Below are 17826 nucleotides of genomic sequence, written 5' to 3'. Positions count from 1 at the left end.
AAGCCAAGGAACCAGTGCAAAGCTCTTGTATGAGACAGTCATCCCCCCATGATGGTATGTGTGAAATCTGGATGGGATTGGAAAATGTGTGTTTTGTTGCAAGCAGTTTCCGCTTGCCCAGTTTGCATGGGACATGCCAGTAGCCTGCTGAAAATACACCGCTTATTGAAGGTTGCAAAATTGTGGTTTCTCTTTCCTAGCAGATTGGAACAAAAAAGCAAAACCTAACTGCAGTTTCGATTAAGTTGGCTAGAAAGGGTGGCTTTGTGATACAAAAGGGGAGCATTGCAGAAGTCGGGAACAAAGGACATCAGCAAAATGAGGCTACCAGCTATTAGGTAGCTATTCAGCTAAGAAGGGAGTTCCAAACAATCTTTTCCCCTTTCCAGCCCTCAGGATGGTTCCTGCTGCTTGTGGGCGAAACAGTAGCTGTGTTGGGCACTATTGGGGTCTACTCGTGCTCTGACACTGGACTAGGGAGTTGATCAGGACACGTCTGCCCCATCGAACGCCACCTGTTCCGTGGAATGTCCCACAGAAGTGGACCATGTCCAGTTCTCACCAGCCACTCTGCTTACCTTGGGCCCTGCTGGGTTTGGCACTTCCACCCACTCCCTCTTCCTCCAGTTTGAAATAGCCACCTTGGAAAGCTATATTTTGGAGGAACAGGACAAGTCCCTCCACCACCTTTGCTGTGGTTCTGTTGCAACAAGACCTTGCAAGCGCTGGCCATGTCTTTGTGATGTGGCGTCATGGAAGAGGCATGGCTGCAGACCATAACCAGCCTTCTGCTGGGGCTCCTGGTTCCTATTGCTTGTGTAAAGGAACATCAGGAAGCTCTCCTTCCACGGAAAGAGCCGAGACAGATGGGGAGCACATATAACAGCTCTATAACAGGCAAATGCTGTGAGATTGCTGCAGGTTCTTTGGCGCTGCAGGAGGACGGGGTTGTCTGTGTTAGCACACCAAGTCAAGTTGCCACGCTCGGGGCTGAACGGTGCAGATGAAAGTCTCCCATGGGGTTCCTGGTTCTTGATGCCCAATACCAGACCACCCATAATCCCCCTGCATTCAACCAGCTGCTGTTTCCAACCTGGCAAACTTGGGTGCGGTGCATCAGAGGTGGGGTGGCTTCTTTGCAGAGCTGGGCCAAGTCCATCCTATCTGTTCCATGCTCCACTCGGGCAATGAGCAAGGTCTGTCTTTGAACCAATCATATACTCCGTGCCCAGAAAACACTACAAAGTCTGAATGTCTTGGGAAGTGCTGAAAGAGGGCAAGGGGGAGATCACAGGCCGGTGGGGTGCTCATGATTTGCTCTGATATAAACTGATAATCTTTCTTGCCTTTTTGGTTATTCAGCCAAAGGCTCCTCAACCATTCTAGGGATTCCAGCCTCTATAAACTGGTTGGACAGAAGGTTCAGGGGCTAAGTGCCTGGTCAACTGCCTAAGGAGACCAGCATAATAATCAAAGCAGGGTGCATTTTGCCTGGGTGGGGTGGGAAGACGCTGGCACCAATACCTTTTTTGTTTCTGGCTGGAGGTGAGAGCAGCGAACAGTCTGAGAATCCTGTGGAAAAGCCTTGGCTTAAAATAAAGCTTGGGTGTTTGTTCTTAAAGCTGAGTTTCATTCATTCTGTGCTGTGCAGCCCACCAGCTCTGAAACATGGTGTCAGCAGTGGTGAGATCCCGCAACTGAAGAATAATAAGCCATGAGTAAAGAGAGAGGAGGTGAGAACGGAGCCCCTGAAGCCATTGCCCAGGCATGGAAGCCTGGAAAGAGGAGTTTAACCTCCATGTGGAAATGAAACTGTTTCTGTGTTTGACTGGGGAGAGGAGAAGAGACACTGGTGGGATTCACGTGACACATGAACCCCCTTGGGAATTTTAACCCTGCTCTGTGTAAAAATTCCTCTTGCAGTATCCCAGGGGATAAAGCACTCGTGTCCCCTGAGCCACACCAAGCCACTCTGTGCTGGCCACAACTTAACCTTTTTTTTAAAAAGGGCCCCTGAATTATCCACCCTTGGAAGTGGAGGCCAGTCTAGGTTCCCACAAACATCTCTTCCCCCCACCTCTGAGGATTGTGCTTTTCACAACCCTACCTGTCTTAAAAAATTATGGAAAAGAATAGTTAGCAATGGGCTACAATATTGCAATTTCTTATGGGACTGGTTTCCATGTTTTGCTCTTTGATGACTCATAAGTGGACACCCTAGTTGTGATTGTGGTAAAACAATACTGGATCAGGTAAAGCAGATGTGCAGGCTCTGTGGCCCACCTGATGGACAGGTGGACTACTGGCGGCCCAACAAAAGCTGGTGGACTACAACTCCCAAGGGTCCTGGCCAGCATGACCAACGGTGCACCAAGTTCTGGAGGGCCACATGTTCTCCATTGCTAGGGCATTCCTTGGTCTGCCCCATCAAACATTTCTGCGGGGCTTGCACAAGAATGGTGACCTGGGACCACCAAATACAGATGAGTTCTGGCTTGACTCTTTAAAGGATCCTGGATTCTAGCCGCACTCAGCTGTGAAGTTTGCTGGATGACTTTGGGCCAGGCACAGACTCCGGGAGGTTGCTGGGAGGATAAAATGGGAAGAAGAACCTTGCAAGAAGAAAGGTAGGATAGAATGGCGTGCATTGCAGTAACTTCCAACTCTACTATGATTCTATGAACTATAATTTAACTGCATCACCCAAGGGACTCCTCTCCTTTTCATGTACAGAAAGTAAGTTGGTTCTTCCTCCAGACTAACAGTGGGACACCCTCGTCCACCACACCTGTGCACAGGCAGAACAGATTACGTGACTGCCTATCTTTCAACGCCTCTCCACCCCTGCTTGTCCCACAGCATCCGTCATGCCTCTTTCTGTGAAACCGCAGAGCCGGCTTCACATTTCCAAATCCCATGAAGTGCCACCGTCCCTCTACTCAGCACTGGCTGGGCCTCATCTGGAGTCCTGTGCCCAGTTCTGGGCACCACAGTTTGGAAAAGATGCAGACAAGCTGGAAAGGGTTCAGGGGAGGGCAACAAGGATGATCCAGGGACTGGAAGCAAAGAAGTGGAGAGATTGAAAGAAATGGGCATGCTTCGCCTGGAGAAGAGAAGACTGGAAGAGAAATGATGGCTCACCAAAGGTACTTGAAAGGCCGTCCCAAGGAGAAAGGCCAGGACCTCTTATCGATCATCCCAGAGTGTAGCGCGTGGAATAATGTGCTCAAGTGACAGGAAGCCAGGTTACACCAGAAAGAACTGCCCCTCTCTTAGAGGAGGTCAGCAGTGGAAGCAATGGGTCAGGCAGCTGTGGACTTTCCAGATGCAGCTGGCCAGCCATCTGAGAGGAACGGTTTACCTGGGAGTCCTGTCCTGAGCAGAGGGTCGGACCCAGTGGCCTTCTTGGCCCCTTCCAACTCTACCATCCCATGATTCCATGGTCCTCAGATAGCATTCAAGTCTCCCAGTGGAACTCATGTCAGGCAGAGTGCTTAAATTTGGTGGATCGTGGCCAGAACATGCAGTTGGTTGTTTGTCGTTTTTCTTCTCTCTCACATGTTGTCACTGTCTGATCAAACGGAGGTCTGGAAATTAGGCTGGGGATGCAGAGGCAGCACGAGGCTTGACCTGGCTGCTCCTCAACGCACCCACGTCTATCTATCTCAGCAACAGAAGCAACAACAACAAAGCTTTGCCTCTATTTGTGCTGCCGAGTCATGACAAGCCGAGGCTGACCTGCTGGATGATAACTTTGCAAGTTGAACAGGCTGAATATTAAAACACCTGAAGTATATCTCCCAGCTGTTTGCTTAGCAGTCATCCAGCGCTTGACTTAGGAGAATGTGACAGCGACACGGGAAGAAATTAATGGCTTCCCAGCACTAGCCCTCAGATTCAATTTGTTTTTAGCAGTCAGCTCACTCTGGATGTTTTTTCTTAGACATTCTCTTAACACCATCATTCAATTGAAGTCTTGCGTGTCGAAGCCCGGAGGGAGTAAGAAACAAGAGGAGATAGAATTAGTTGTGGCCTTATTTAAACTTTGATTTGCAACTTTTCCATTTCAGGAGGGGCTTGCAGGGGTTCTGTTTGGGAGGAAGAGGCTCAAAATCCACTTTGATCACGTCAGGTTGAACCAGAATATGTCGGAAATGCTTGCAGCTCCCATCTGGCTCTGCTGTTCTGGAGCGGCTCGGCGCCTTTCGGAAGTATCACTTTTGCTTCTGGCCCAGCTTTCATCTCGGGAGATCTCTATGCATCCTTCCAGCTGTTAATTAATGGCACTGCTTCCCCTTTATAATGAGCTTTTCATGCAACACTCTCTGTGCTCCTCTGGTATTTCAGCTGCGCAGAATGAATCAGGGACTCCCTTCCGAGAGTCTGTGGCCTTCCCATGCCTTGCATGCTTCCAGGGGTATCAGAGAACAGTGGCACCCCTTGCATCATCAGAGAGAAGGCCCACGTCTTACAGATAAGCAAGTTCAGACAGCCGCAGGTCCCTCACCAGCACAGAGCTGGTGCTGGTGAGAATGCTGGACTAGAAACCCAGGCCCATGGTCCACGTGGCCATGGAGCTCACTGGGTGACTTTGGGCTGGTCTCGCAGCCCACCTCACAGGGCTGCTGCTGCTGCAGGATAAAATGGGACTCGGGAAGCCACCCTGCATGCCTCAGAAGAGGGGAAAGGGCGAGATATCAACACAGTGTGGTAACAGCCGCATAGGCACGTTCGTTCCAACAGCCTGGTTCCTCCCAGATGTGTTGGGTAGAATGCCCATCCTCCCCAGCTAGCACAAGCACCTGATGGAGTCCTGAAGGGCAAGCTCTCAGGACCTGGGGGTGAGGAGAGGGGACCCAACTGGGCAGCCACCATGGAGCTGCCTCTTCAGAGCTCTGGCACCATCGGCCCCAAGAACCAAAGGCCCCTCCAGGCTTGTGCTGGGAAGGATGCGGGGAAGAGCAGCCCTTTTCTGGTGCCCTCCTTTGCCTGCTCAGCTTTCTGTGGGGCTTGTGGGGAGTTCTGAGGGTTCTGTTCTTGGAATAAGAAACTGGGCATCCTGCAGTCCCTGGATGCCTTTCCCAGCCACCCCCAAATCGCAGCTTACATTTGCGAATGGGTTGGTTCACCGTTATTCCAGATAGCATTGCTGCCCAACTGGTTGACCTGTGCTGCATGCACTGGCTGTTCTACCCATGTGCATTCATGTGAGGCCCAAGAGTGGGCGCCATCCTGAGACGCTGTCCGTGCGTGCCACATCCAGAGCGGGAGAGGGAAGCTGCCACGCAGGCACTGACTTCGATCACTCCGTGGAAATTGGGAGAGAAAGGCATTGTTTACCTAATAAACTTAGACACGCTCAGCTAGAACTGCTACAGGGAATTTTCAAGTGAGGGTCGGGAGATCTCTGAAACAAGATGGCACCAATAAAAATAGCCACATGTTCCCATCACCCTGGCAAGCAAATGAGCGGACAAACATCCTGTTCGGCTGATGTGTGATTAATCCATCTTATTTGGGACAGGCTGTGCCTCCATTTCTCTTCGTTAAACAGCTCCCGGGCTGTTCTTTGACTGCCAAATGCCCTGTTCACCCAACACATGGCACAAACGTGATCTAAAGGGAGTCATACCAAAGAATGAGCTCATTCCATCTTGGCATTTCATCTCCCCAAGATGAAAGTCCTCAGCGATTCAGGAGGGGGACCAAGGCCCTCTCAGAACTCTCAGATGGGCACCACACGGGACCAGTGAGTTTCTGCTTGTCGGTAGCTTCTGTTTGGTCATCTCCACTTGCCTGAGTTCTCCAAACACTCTTTCTGAAAATATCCATTCAAATGAAAGTACCTCCCTTACATGTGAAGACAGATGAAAAGAATTCATTTCACTTCTCGGTAGTCTCCTTATCCTCATTTAATACTGCCGGTTTGATAAAAATGTCGGTTCAGTGCGCTGCTGCTCAGAAAAAAGAAGACTCCAAGCTAGGCATAATTAGGAAGGAAATTGAAACTGAAATTTCCAAGATCAGCCAAACCTTTGGCGCAGCCACACTTGGGATATCATGCACGGTTCTGGTCACTGCCCTTGAAAAACCACTGAGCTGGGAAAAGGGCAGAGAAGGGCAAATAAATGCCCTAGGCCAGTGGTGGCGAAACTACGGCATGCGTGCCACAGTGCGCACACAGAGCCCTCTCTGTCGGCACGCGAGCCAAGTCGCCCCAGCATCTCCCCAGCAGCCTAGCATCAGGTAACAGCGCACATAGGGGCCATGTGCATGCTCGGAAAGGAGTAGTGCTGCCAGGTGATGACATCACGAGCCGCGACACATTAGCTGTGACTCGTCCGAGTTTTCGCATGGCTGGTCAGTGCGCTGCCAAGGATGGATGGATAGACAGGCAGGCAGGCAGATATATTTGCTTGGACTGGCTGTTTTCAGATTGTATTGTAGGGTTGGCACTTCGCGATAAATAAGTGGGTTTTAGTTGCAGTTTGGACACTTGGTCTCTAAAAGATTCATCAACACTGGGTTAGGGTTAGAAAAATGAGGTGTCCTGGCACAATTTTGATCGTTGGAATGCATTTAGAATGGGCAGAAATGATGAGCTGTGCAGAAAAAGCTACCAAAGGATGGCTTGTTCAAATTTGCATTATTTTCAAAGGTATTTAGCCCTGTATTAGGGTTAGGGGTGTGCACCAGGGTAGGGTTAGGGTTAGAAAAACGAGGTGTCCTTACATGATTTTGATGGTTGGAATGCGTTTAGAATGGGCAGAAATGATGAGCTGTGCATAGAAATCTACTCAAGGAAGGCTTTTCAAAATCACACCCTTTTCAATGGAACTTTAGCCCTATATTAGGGTTAGGGATGTGCACCACGGAAGGGTTAGGGTTAGAAAAAAGAGATGTCCTGGCATGATTTGGATGGTTGGAATGTGTGTAAAATGGGCAGAAATGATGAGCTGTGCAGAAAAAGCTACTCAAGGGAGGCTTTTTCAAAATCGCATTATTTTCAATGGAACTTTAGCCCATATTAGGGTTAGGCGAATGCACCAGGGTAGGGTTAGGCCAGTGGTGGCAAACCTGTGGCACGTGTGCCACAGTGCGCACACAGAGCCCTCTGTCGGCATGCGAGCCAAGTCACCCCAGCAGCTGAGCATCGGATAACAGCACACAGGGGCCATGCACATGCTCGGAAAGGAGTAGCGGCGCCAGGCAATGACGTCACATGCCGCAACTCACTAGCCGCGACTCGTCCGAGCTTTCACATGGCTGGTCAGTGCGCTGCCAAGAATATATATATTTGCTTGGACTGGCTGTGAGGTGTTTTTTCTAAACTAAAACCTCAGTTTTCAGGTTTTATTGCAGTGTTGCGATCAATAAGTGGGTTTTGGGTTGCAGTTTGGGCCCTTGGTCTCTAAAAGGTTCGCCATCACTGCCCTACATGAAATGCATACAAGAGCCCAGATGGTTTCACTTGGAAGAAAGCGCCAGAGGGGAGACATGATAGAGATGTTCCTACTTATGCCTGATGTGGAAAAAGTGTGGGGGGGGCATTTTTCTTCCTCCCCCAGGGGGGTCCTCACATGAAGCCAGGTGGCGGGAGAGTCAGGACAGAGCAAAGGGACTGCCTCTTTGAACAGCACATAATTCACTCCTGCAGGAAGGTGTGTTGGCCACCAGTTTGGGCAAGGAGCAGGGCCTGGAAGAGGCAGCTCGCCATGGCGACCAGTCCCGCCAGTCATGTGGTGGAGGCAGTGTGCGGGGGAGCATGGGAAAGAGGGTGCCGTCTCGACCCTGTCCTGCCTGTGGGCTTCCCATGGGCTGCCGGCTGGCCATGGGCGGACACGGTGCTGGATCTGGACACAACGCAAGGCTCTTGTGCCTCCTTATGCTTATCGCACGGCGCTGCTATCCCGCCTCGACTCCTCTTGCGAGGAACTCAGAGCAGTTCGCACGACCCCATTTCACGCTGATGGTGACTTCTGCGGCCAGACGGAGGATTCACACCAGGCTCGCACTGCAGGCTCGTGCAAAATGCCACGGCCAGAGTAATACCAGGCATCAGACAAACGGATCGTACAAGGCCAATCCTGAAGCCTCTTGCACTGTCTGCCTATACCTTTCCAAGCCCAATTCAAGAGGCTGCTTTAATATTTATTTTATCTTAAATTAAATTAAAATTAAACAGTTAAACATGAATGAAAATTAAATTAAAAATTAAATCCCTACATGGCTTGGGACCATGATACCTGACGGAATCCCTTTCCTGACCCCCTTCTACCCGGACACTTTGATCACCTTCTGGGGCCGACTTCTGACGGCCACCTCCAAGGGGGGCTCAAAGGACGACGACAAGGAGAAGAAGCTTTTCGGTGGTGGCCTCACAATTGCGAGGACCCCCTGGTACCAAGCAAAGATTGTCCTCTGCTGCAGGGCATCCAAGTCGCCTACTTGAGCCCAATCGGTGTTCCTAATAGGCCTTAAAATTTTCCACAAATTATTATACATATTAATTTGTTTTAAATTTAGTTTTTTGTATTGTAATCTTTTTAGGATGCTTTCCTATGTTTTAATATGGTGTATTTTCGGTAGCATTTTCCATGTGCTGGTATGACCTGCCCAAAGAGGTCTGGCTGCCGGGAGGTATAGAAATTAAATAAATAGCCCTGTGAGGTGGACTGGGCTGGGAATCTGTGGCTGCCCCAAAGCCACGGGGTGAGCTCTTCGGCCACGCTGGGACTCAGATTCGGATCTCCCAGGCCTCAGTCCGGCTGTCTTACCACCACCCCGCACCGGCCTTCTCCTGTGCCTTAAACGTACCTGAAGGAGCGCTTACATCCATATATGCCCGCCTGCCCGCCCCTTGAGATCGGCGGGAGAGGCCCTTCTCCAGGAGCCCTCCGTGAAAGAAATCAGGAGGGTGGGTACTCGGAGGAGGGCTTTCTCTGCGGTGGCGCCCAATCTATGGAATGCGCTCCCCAGAGAGGTCCGCCTGGCGCCGTCATTTGTTTTTCGGCGCCAGGCGAAGACCTTTTTATTTAAGCAGCGTTTTAATTGTTAATATTATTGGATTTTATCTGGCCAGGGCGACTTATTTTATATTTTATATTGTTATTTTTTACATTTTAACTTAATGTTTGTATTCTACAAACATTTTAATTTAATGTTATAATTTAATGTTTGTATATTTTTTAACTTAATGTTGTAAGCCGCCCCGAGGCTTCGGCGAATGGGGCGGCATAAAAATGTTTTAATAAATAATAAATAATAAATCCTATAACTGTTTAGATGGGGAAAAGGCGACATCTCCCAGCCTGCACCAGTGGTGGGGTCGCAGGCCTCTTTCCCTTTCTCCTATCTGTCCGGAATATTCCACTGATTGGCTTCATGGGAGGCCCACGTTGGATTCTAGCATTATGAGAAATCTCTCTCTGGTGTCTTTTTCCACACCAGGCATAATTGTGTACGCCTCTCTCATCTCTCCCCTTAATATACTAAATATATTTGTATACTAAATATGTTTAGTGTACTCCTTTGTATACTAAATATGTTTGGGGTGGGGTGAAATTCTGCACCTGTTGCATTATATGGTTTCACCATGTTTGCTTTTACAAAGCAAAAGTTTGGCCCCAAGCAGGAAAAATTCACACTGACCGATTAATGTGATGCAAAGCTGGAGCAGGAAAGCCGGGCGGGAACGTCTCTTTGGAGTTTGCTGTTCCCTGCCAATGTGCTTCTTCTGGGGAGAGTTCCATGGCGGAGCCCCCCCCCCCCCTTATGCGCGTCTCAGCTCCCTTTTTGGGAGCAAGCTGCTCTGGCTCAGTTCAAAGAGAATTTCTCTTTTAAAAGAGAAATATTATTAATACTAAGCCGGCCTTTTGTCTTTGGGCCAGTGGGATAGAGGGACAAAACCAAAGTGGATCCTCCAACTGGACGTTTTGCACCTCCGTTTGGTGGCCCTGAGAACAATTTCCTATCAGGCAAATAAAATATACTTACTTAATCTAAGAATGACTGGGACACAAAAGATGGGGAAGGTAACTGAGCACAAGCTGGGTTTCGCAGCTTCCTGACCGATCACTCCCAATTCTCTTCTCCACTTAGGAACTGTTCGGGCCTCACGCCACTGCTTTCCCTGGTTTCGGGAAGGCACCTGGGCCAGCACCACCGTCCTACCAATCCTCATCCTCCGCTCACACCTGTTTTCAGGCCAACAACCAGCTCCTCTCACCTTACAAGATGGGACAAAGATGGCCATCCGTAACAGGCTCAGAAGAGGAGAAAAGAGCCAAGAATCAGTGCAAACACCTAGCTGTGGGGAACATTTGCACCCGTTACTCTTAATACTCTTAATGCTGACCTGCTATTTGGTGGGCTATAATGGACTAATAACGGATCGAGTTGTCTTGGTACAAGCTGGGTTCAGGCAGCACTGGAAACGAGCGTCTCCTCTCCAGTCACAACCCTTTTCTGGATACAGCGAAGTTTATACAGCTGATGATATGGAAGCTTACCACAGGATGACTTTCTAAGCTGTATTGCCAGAAAAAGGATGCAAGAATATTATCAAAGTCTCCAGGCTGGGATGCAGTTTGGTGTGGGCACCCGACTCTCTCGCAGGAGGGATGCGGCCAACGTCAGCATGCGATGTCCGCCGATTGGATGCTAGTTAGTTCCACTGAGGCAGCACACGTGGAATAGTATAAATACTGAGAGCATCTGTGGGATTTCAGGACAGAGGGAGAGCAGCAGAGCGACTGAGGTAGGTAAATGGGCTTTTATGAAGCTGCTGGTCCTGTTTGTGTCTAGCAAGCTGCTTGGATGAATGTGCTTTTACAAGCTGCGTGAACGTGCGGTGATGTTTTACTGGCAGGGATATGCTCTGAAGATGTCACTTACAGCTGTAGATATTGATCTAACCCTGGCCCTTTTCTTTTGCCATCTTATTGAGTCGTTTTTCGAAGCATTTCCTCTCTCAACAGTCTCAGCAAATTCAGGGTGGTGCACAATGTAATACAGAGGAAAGAAAGCAGCCGGTGAAATTTGCAGATAAAACTTAGAAAACGTGAATGCAGTTGCAGCCGCTGAAACACGAGGAATGACTTAAAACCCAGGGGAAATCTACAGGGCCTTCGCTAGGCAAAACGCGGCAAATCAGGGGCCGTGCAATTCTCCTTAGGGACTGACTTCCAGAATTGGGGCAACACAGTTCTGCAAGTTGTGTTCGGCTTATTGCTACTGATACTTTGCCATTTATTTACTGTCGATTTATCTTTGGCATGGTTATGTCTTTTCATTTTGCACACCCCTTTGAGACATTAGCTACAAAAAAAAAGTTTCGTATTGGTGAGCTGTTCCCCTGGGCTTTGCTAGGATTTGTTTACAGACTGTGAAACGGAAAAAACACGCTCCCTTATTCACTTGTTCAAATGGCGGGGCATTTTGCCACATAAGTTCTGTCCAGACAATATTTGGGCAACTACTTCCCCAGGCTATTGGCCATCATTGCCAGATTGCGGTGATGCTGGCCTGCACTTAGCACCTGGTCTCTCTCTGCTGTGAGTCCCACGTCTTGCTTGGGGCCACTTAAACCTCTGCAAGAGCTTATTCAGAAGTGCCTCTGCTCAGAGGGAAGGAGAACGGTGCCCATCTTGGCTACCAGTGTGACGAGCAGGAGCTGATGTGAGCCAGGGCACAGGGTCTTAGGAAAAAGCGCCCTTCCACCGCAATTAAGCGGCTGCTGTCGCTTTGCTTGCTGCGCAGGATGCGACATCAACAAGGCATCTTGCTTGTCTCTGCACCCCAACTGAAGGCATCCCTGCTTGCAGCTAGTTTCAGGGCCGGGGCAGCCCGGCTTCTGCCCCTGCCATGCCGCTGCATTCGCTGTTGAGAATTCAGGGAGCGGGTTGTGGGAAGAGCCCGGAAGGAAGCACGTGGTCCACGGGCCACGGCTTGGCTGGTGCTTTCGTAGGCTCTGACTTGCATGCGTGGTTCTAACTCTGTGGCATGGATTCCACTGCAACTGCGGGCTTTTCCCTCCGGTGACTGGCACGGCTATTCTTTCCTGTTGAGCCAGTATTCGTCGTGCCATCTTGTGGGTGCGCAAGATGCTCTGCCGAGGGGCTTCGATTTATTTGTACGGCCTTTCAGTGTTAAGAGGTGTCCTGTGAGGCAGCTTAGAAAAATATACAAAGGGGAAAATGCAAAAACTAGGCGAACGCACCTGGGTTTAAATTGTCAATCAATTCAAAAAGAGGAGGTAAGACTGAGACGAGACGCATACACAAACGAGCACTTTTCCAGTTCCTCTGCAACGGGCCAGATAGGTTCCAGCTGGCGGGGCCATCCTCGAAAAGGCCCCGTCCCGCATACCCACCTCACCTGCAATGGAGACAGAACATGGGCCAGAGTCTCTCCAGGTGATCTGAACAGGTGGGCAGGGCCAAAGTCCTTAACTCCTTGTCTACTTCTCACATGGCCTCCTGGGAGAAGCCCTTGCAATGCTTGTCCTGAGGATTGCAGCGCTCTCCCTCTCCTTCTCTCTCTCCCTCTCCAGACATCACTGAGGCACTGGGACTCGGGACGAAGCCATGGCACGCCGGGCGTCTCTCCTGCTTTCCTTCTGCATAATACTTACAGTCAGTCTGCACCTCTCAGAAGCACAGCACTGGTCCCACGGCTGGTACCCCGGGGGCAAGCGGCAGGCTGACTCAGCCCAGAGTCTGGAGGTACGCGGGAGCGCCCTTCCCCCTGCACCCCCCTTCTCCAACCCGCTGAGCCACACAAACCCACTTTTCTCTCCCCCCTCTGAATCCAGCTCTCCGAAGACCTCAAGCTGTGTGATGGAGACGACTGCACTTACCTGAAGATCCCACGAGATAAAATCGTGAAGAGCTTGCTGGTAAGCAAAGGCAGCGGCACGCGGGGTGGGGGTCCGTCTGGGAAGCTCTGCAGAAGGGGCTGGGCCTTCCCGGGCTTTGCGCCTCACCCAGCACCACCTTCCCAGGCAGCGCCCACGGAATACCCATAGCTGGGAGGGCGACACTCGACGCAGCCGAACGCTGGTGGCAACAGTATACTGGGTTACAGGGGCCGTTGATCAGCTCCAGTCAGGCTGTTCTAGTATCATTTGGACTATGCCCTTTCCTCACAGGTAGTCAACACCTGTCCCAGGGCAAGACACAGCTTCAGTGTTTTTTTTAACCCTAAGTAGTTTCCATATAAATGTTTAAATGGCATAAAAAAAATCAGGACCAGATCTGGGTTGTAGTCGCCACTAGGCCATGACGTTTGTTGGATGACTTTCGGCCAGGCAGTGCTGCTCAGCCTAACCCACCTCACAGAGTTGTTGTGAGGATTAAACGGACACGGGGAAGGGTATAGAAGACACCTTGAATTCCTTGTATAGACAAAAACAGCCTGAGAGCCCACATGGTATCATGGTGAAGAGCGCAGGACTGGGACCCAGGAGATCTGGGTTCAAGTCCCTGCTCAGACAGAGCGCCAACTGGGTGACTTTGGGCCGGTCACAAACGCTCAGCCCAGCCTACCTCACAGGGTTGTTGTTGAGGTAAGATGGGGAGCAGGAGGAGGAGAATGCTAAGCTGTTTTGAGTTCAAGAAAGAAGTGGGATATAAATCTAATAAGATAAAACCAGCATGGTTTAACTGCCAGTCCGGGAAAGCCAGGTGAACCGGTGCATTTTCAGATGTCTGAATGATGGCAAGTGTGGAGGAGCTTTTTCACAGGGTAGGCAGAATCTTCCCCAGACAAAAGGGATGCAGCCTGTCCCTATAGCCATTGACGGACACCAGATCTGCTTCACCCTTCCCCAAACTGACATGCTGCAGATATGTTGTACTACAGTTCACATCATTCACAGCTGTGGAGCACAAACACATGCTGCAGGATCATACCTTTTGGACTAGAGTAGCTCCTACATTCTGGGGAAAAGGGCCATTGCGTGTCACTGATGTGTCAACCTATTTATTTCGACAGGTCGACATGCTTGCAAGGCAAGTTCAGAAGAAAAAATGATGCCCTTCTATGCATTACAGAGTATTTTTGATCAAAGCAGATGGCCACGTCTCTGAACTTAACCTGTTCTGTTGGTAGAAGCAATGTACCCCTGCCATTATGATGTTTGTATGACCATGGTAGAAGTCCGTCCTCAAATTCCCAGCATGTAAACATTAACTACTATACTGTTGTCCAGTGGAAGAGTTGTGAGTTTTCCGCACTTGAAAAACTCTGCTATACTGATTAAAATATTTTATTTTGCTACGGAACATGTGTATCTTGCACATATTCAAGTGTTTGTTACCATGTAAATGTTTTACGCCAATTGTTGAGGTCCAAATTTAAGGATTGGGTCTAGCTGGGGCACAGACTGGCCCTGATCCTGCAAATAGGTTCTGATCCTCAGCGGATCTCCTGTGTGCACCTTCGTCATCCTGCTTCACGGAGGAATCCTTTGATCCCTCCCAAGACTTGCTTTCTGTGCCCATGCCCCAATTCTGCATTACCAGGACCCCCAACTGTCAATGGGGTACCGGTAGCGCAGAGTTGTAGCTTCAGTACCACTGACTCCTGTGCACAAGTCTTGGGCTTCAGTCCGAAATTCAGCCACTGACACCCATCTATTTCCAAGGGGGAGCTGAAGCTGGAATGAACCGAAGCACCAAAGCCACCGCCCAAATAATGCGTCTGCTAAGGCTGTGAGCCAGTACAGTTGCTCTCCCTTGGTCTCTAGCAGCTGGAACAAATATTTTAGATGGGAAGATTTCTGTTAATCAAGTTCCTTCTTCACATAGTATATAGTCATGAAATCTGCTGTCACAAGGCGTGATGTTTGTGACCAACTTGGGTGGGTGTAAGAGAGAATTTGATAAATTCTTTGGCTGAGTTCAGACAGCATAAGCCATGGGTGCTTTTTTTAAAAACCACTGTTGGCCCTTCGTCTTGTCTGAACCCAAGATCATGGTTTCCATGGTCCTGGCCTCCAACCACCACAGAGTCCCCTGGAAAGACTGGCGTCTGCAGGAGGCACTCCAGCCATTCAGCCTCTATGTGCAGGCCAATGAGGAAGAAGCAGGTATGTAGTCAGGGAGCGATGAACCTTGGGGCCATGGGATTCAGGCCAGCAGCGGGAGAACTGAGCAGGGAGAATGGAAACCGTGAGAACGCAGGAACCACTTGACCATCCATTGGGTAGAGCATGGTAAGAAGTGCAAGCCACACAGGGGTGTTCCTCTCGTTCTGTGGCCGACACAACGGAGGATCCACCCATCAGGGGCTGCTGCCGTGTTGGCTGTATGCTAGTGGTGGGTTCAAAGGACAGCCTGCTTCGGCGGGGCTCTTGCCTGCACGTCCGATTCCACTGGCCACAGGAGAAACAGGGTGCTAGACGCATGCAGAGGTTGGTCCGATCCAGCGGGCCTTCTGCTTCCTCCTCTCCAATTCTTATTCTGCACGAATACTGCCTTCGCTCTGAGTCAGCAATGCAGCATAAACAAACCTAAGTGATCGGGTGACCAGCTGGGGTGCCTGCCTCCCGAGGCCGGATGCTGCACGAAAGTGGGGAACAGCTAAGAGGCCACAGATAACCCCGAGGACCAAAAAATTATACATGCCGGGCTTGGTCCCCTGAAAATGCAGCACATGTTCAGTGCAGCGCCCTTCACTGCTTCTCGTACAAGAAGCAGGCGTGGATGGAGAAAACGCACAGTCTTAAAACAATTAACACCACAGTTTCACCCATTCTAAAGGAAAGCCAGAGAAACCGAATTAGCATTCTGGCACAAACAAATTCTAAAAGACGGTCCATGCTCTTGCACTTGAGAGTTGTTACATGCCATCAAGGCATCTCCAAATTATGGCAACTCCGCGAATGAAAGCCCTCCAAAAAGTCCCGGTCACAATTTCTTGGGAAATTCGCATTTGATCATCGTTTCCCTCTTCTGCCTCCGACTTTCCCTATAATGACTCTGGAAGGAAGGGTTCCTTTTTGCTCGCCCTCTTGACAGACCTGGGCGAAGGCTGTGGAGCAGGGCCACATCCTTGCAGGGGCCACGCATGCCGTGGCACTAGTGCTAGCATGGCAGCAACCGACTTCCACAGAGAAGCCAGCGGCAGTGGCAAAGTATTCCTTTAAAGGACGGCAGAGTGTGGGAGCACGAGCAGCCCCTCGTTCGAGTTGCCACTGTTGTTGTTGGAACAGAAGCACGTGCTCCAAAGTGCAGGGAATGAACCGGATACCCAGCCGGTGCCGTAAGGTACGTCAGTCCACAGAACGAATCCAGCCCTCTGATGCTTTGCAGATGGCCACCCCTCTTTCCCTGCTCCTGAACCCTTTAACCAGACCAGCTCCCCCCCTTTAAAAAGCTGAAAGACTCAGTTACTGGCAGGGAGAGGTTTATGCTTACACAGATTGGCCATGTTGGTATTCCTATCCCTCTCCTGGTGCACCCCTTATTCAGCACTGGAAAGCAGCTCCTGAGAGCTTTTCTGCACTACTGGAGCTTTAAGTGCAGGAACCATGTTAAAAACATGGGGGCGGGGGGGCGAATCTCTCAGCAAAATCAATTCCTTTTTATTCTCGCAAAACAGGAAGGGTTCCCCTCCAAGAAGAGTCTGCAAAGATCTGGAACCACAAAGCTCCAGACAAACCCTCTTCAAAGTGAATTGGACAGTGTGGAGTGAACACAGCCCCACTGCTCTCTCGAAATGCGTCTGATGGCTGGAGGGAACAGGCCACGAGGGCCCCATACAGGTTATCCCAGAAACCCAGATCCCTCTGTCAGGAAATCCTCAGGGCAAGACACTCCTCTTGGCTATCCTTCCTTCTTTATCAATGGCGAAATTGTAGCTGCGTGGGTTGTTCAGACACTCCTCGATCCGCTGATCCAGGTTCTCAGGCGTGATGAAGTTCTTGGCTTCCTCCTGCATCAAATGGGAAACAAGGAATCATGCTAAATAAAGAGTTAAAAATGATACGCTGGCATGCGCACTGCGGCGCATCTCAACCTCTTCCTCTGCCGGCTCTCATTACCAGGAAAACGCGCTAGCCACTCCACCCCACTCCCCCTAGTTTTGGCCACCACTGGTAGCCACTGACCTTCCAAAGCAGCTGCTAATGGGGCCAGGTAATCCAAGCTCTGGCCACCCTCCTGACTCTTCCTTTATTTTTAAGGCTGCCCGCCTTAAAAAGGGAAGTCACCCGGTCCAGTAGCAGACTCCAACGCCTGAAGCAAGTGAGCAAGCCTGACAGACGTGCCACGCAGGGCTCCTCACCTGTAGTTGCAGGACCTCGCTCTCCCTCTCCTTGAGGAATTCTTCCATAAGCATGGCCCGGTTCTGGGCTCCCTGCAAACGACGCTCCTTCTTCAGGATCGCTTCTTTTCGGAGGCGCTCCTCCCTAGGGTAGGAGCACAGAAGGCACAGAGCGCTCTCCATCTCGGGTATGCCCAAAATAACGGGGAGCAACATGTGCCTCTTTTCTTTTGTTTTGGACAAATGGGAGGAAGGGAGTAAAGAACTGACACAGTCACGATTTGAACCCAGCCAGATGCTAGACCTGACTGGGCCTGCACAGCCTCAAGGTGGCCGGCCCACCAGCCTGCTTCGCAGCCCCCCCACGTTGTGCCAGCCCCCCAAGCACATCGGCAGACCAGCATGTTCTCACTTTTAAACAGAGCGTGCGGAGTTTTATCAGCGGGCCTCTGCGCAGCCCCTGGTGTGTTCCAAGGGGAAGAAACTGGTCTCAGGCCTTTTAAGGTTGCCACCCTGCTGTGTGTGTGTGTGTGTGTGTGTGTGTGTGTGTGTGTGTGT

General features: G+C 50.4%; 2 protein-coding genes across 2 annotated transcripts in view; one reads left to right on the top strand and one right to left on the bottom strand.

Annotated features, from left to right (window-relative positions):
• The first annotated feature begins 10691 nt into the window (after positions 1-10691).
• On the top strand, positions 10692-14034 carry LOC123022560 (progonadoliberin-2). The gene is made up of 4 exons (XM_044428358.1): positions 10692-10759; positions 12554-12725; positions 12815-12898; positions 13996-14034. Exons 2-4 carry the CDS (start codon positions 12588-12590, stop codon positions 14032-14034), a joined length of 261 nt encoding a protein of 86 aa, XP_044284293.1. The 5' UTR covers positions 10692-10759; positions 12554-12587.
• Positions 14035-16566: 2532 nt separating this feature from the next.
• MRPS26 (mitochondrial ribosomal protein S26) overlaps positions 16567-17826 on the bottom strand; it is a 4204-nt gene continuing 2944 nt past the window's right edge. Inside the window, exons 3-4 of the mRNA XM_044428359.1 lie at positions 17290-17413; positions 16567-16938 (exon numbers count right to left, since the gene is read on the bottom strand). Coding sequence (XP_044284294.1) covers positions 16807-16938; positions 17290-17413 — 256 coding nt within the window. The 3' untranslated portion in view covers positions 16567-16806. The remainder of the gene's footprint in view (positions 16939-17289; positions 17414-17826) is intronic.

The sequence above is a fragment of the Varanus komodoensis genome, unplaced genomic scaffold (assembly GCF_004798865.1).
Source record: "Varanus komodoensis strain SLA01 unplaced genomic scaffold, ASM479886v1 scaffold2, whole genome shotgun sequence".
Classification (NCBI taxonomy): Eukaryota; Metazoa; Chordata; class Lepidosauria; order Squamata; family Varanidae; genus Varanus; species Varanus komodoensis.
Note: the sequence above shows the minus strand (reverse complement) of the source record. Positions and strands in the feature narration are given on the sequence as shown.

What these genes read in the sequence shown, in the direction of transcription:
- LOC123022560 (XM_044428358.1), top strand. Translation starts at nt 12,588, where the DNA reads ATGGCACGCCGGGCGTCTCTCCTGCTTTCCTTCTGCATAATACTTACA. An exon ending in ACTCAGCCCAGAGTCTGGAG is followed by an intron (nt 12,726 to 12,814) that starts GTACGCGGGAGC and finishes CTCTGAATCCAG; the next exon opens with CTCTCCGAAGACCTCAAGCT. An exon ending in AAATCGTGAAGAGCTTGCTG is followed by an intron (nt 12,899 to 13,995) that starts GTAAGCAAAGGC and finishes TTATTTCGACAG; the next exon opens with GTCGACATGCTTGCAAGGCA.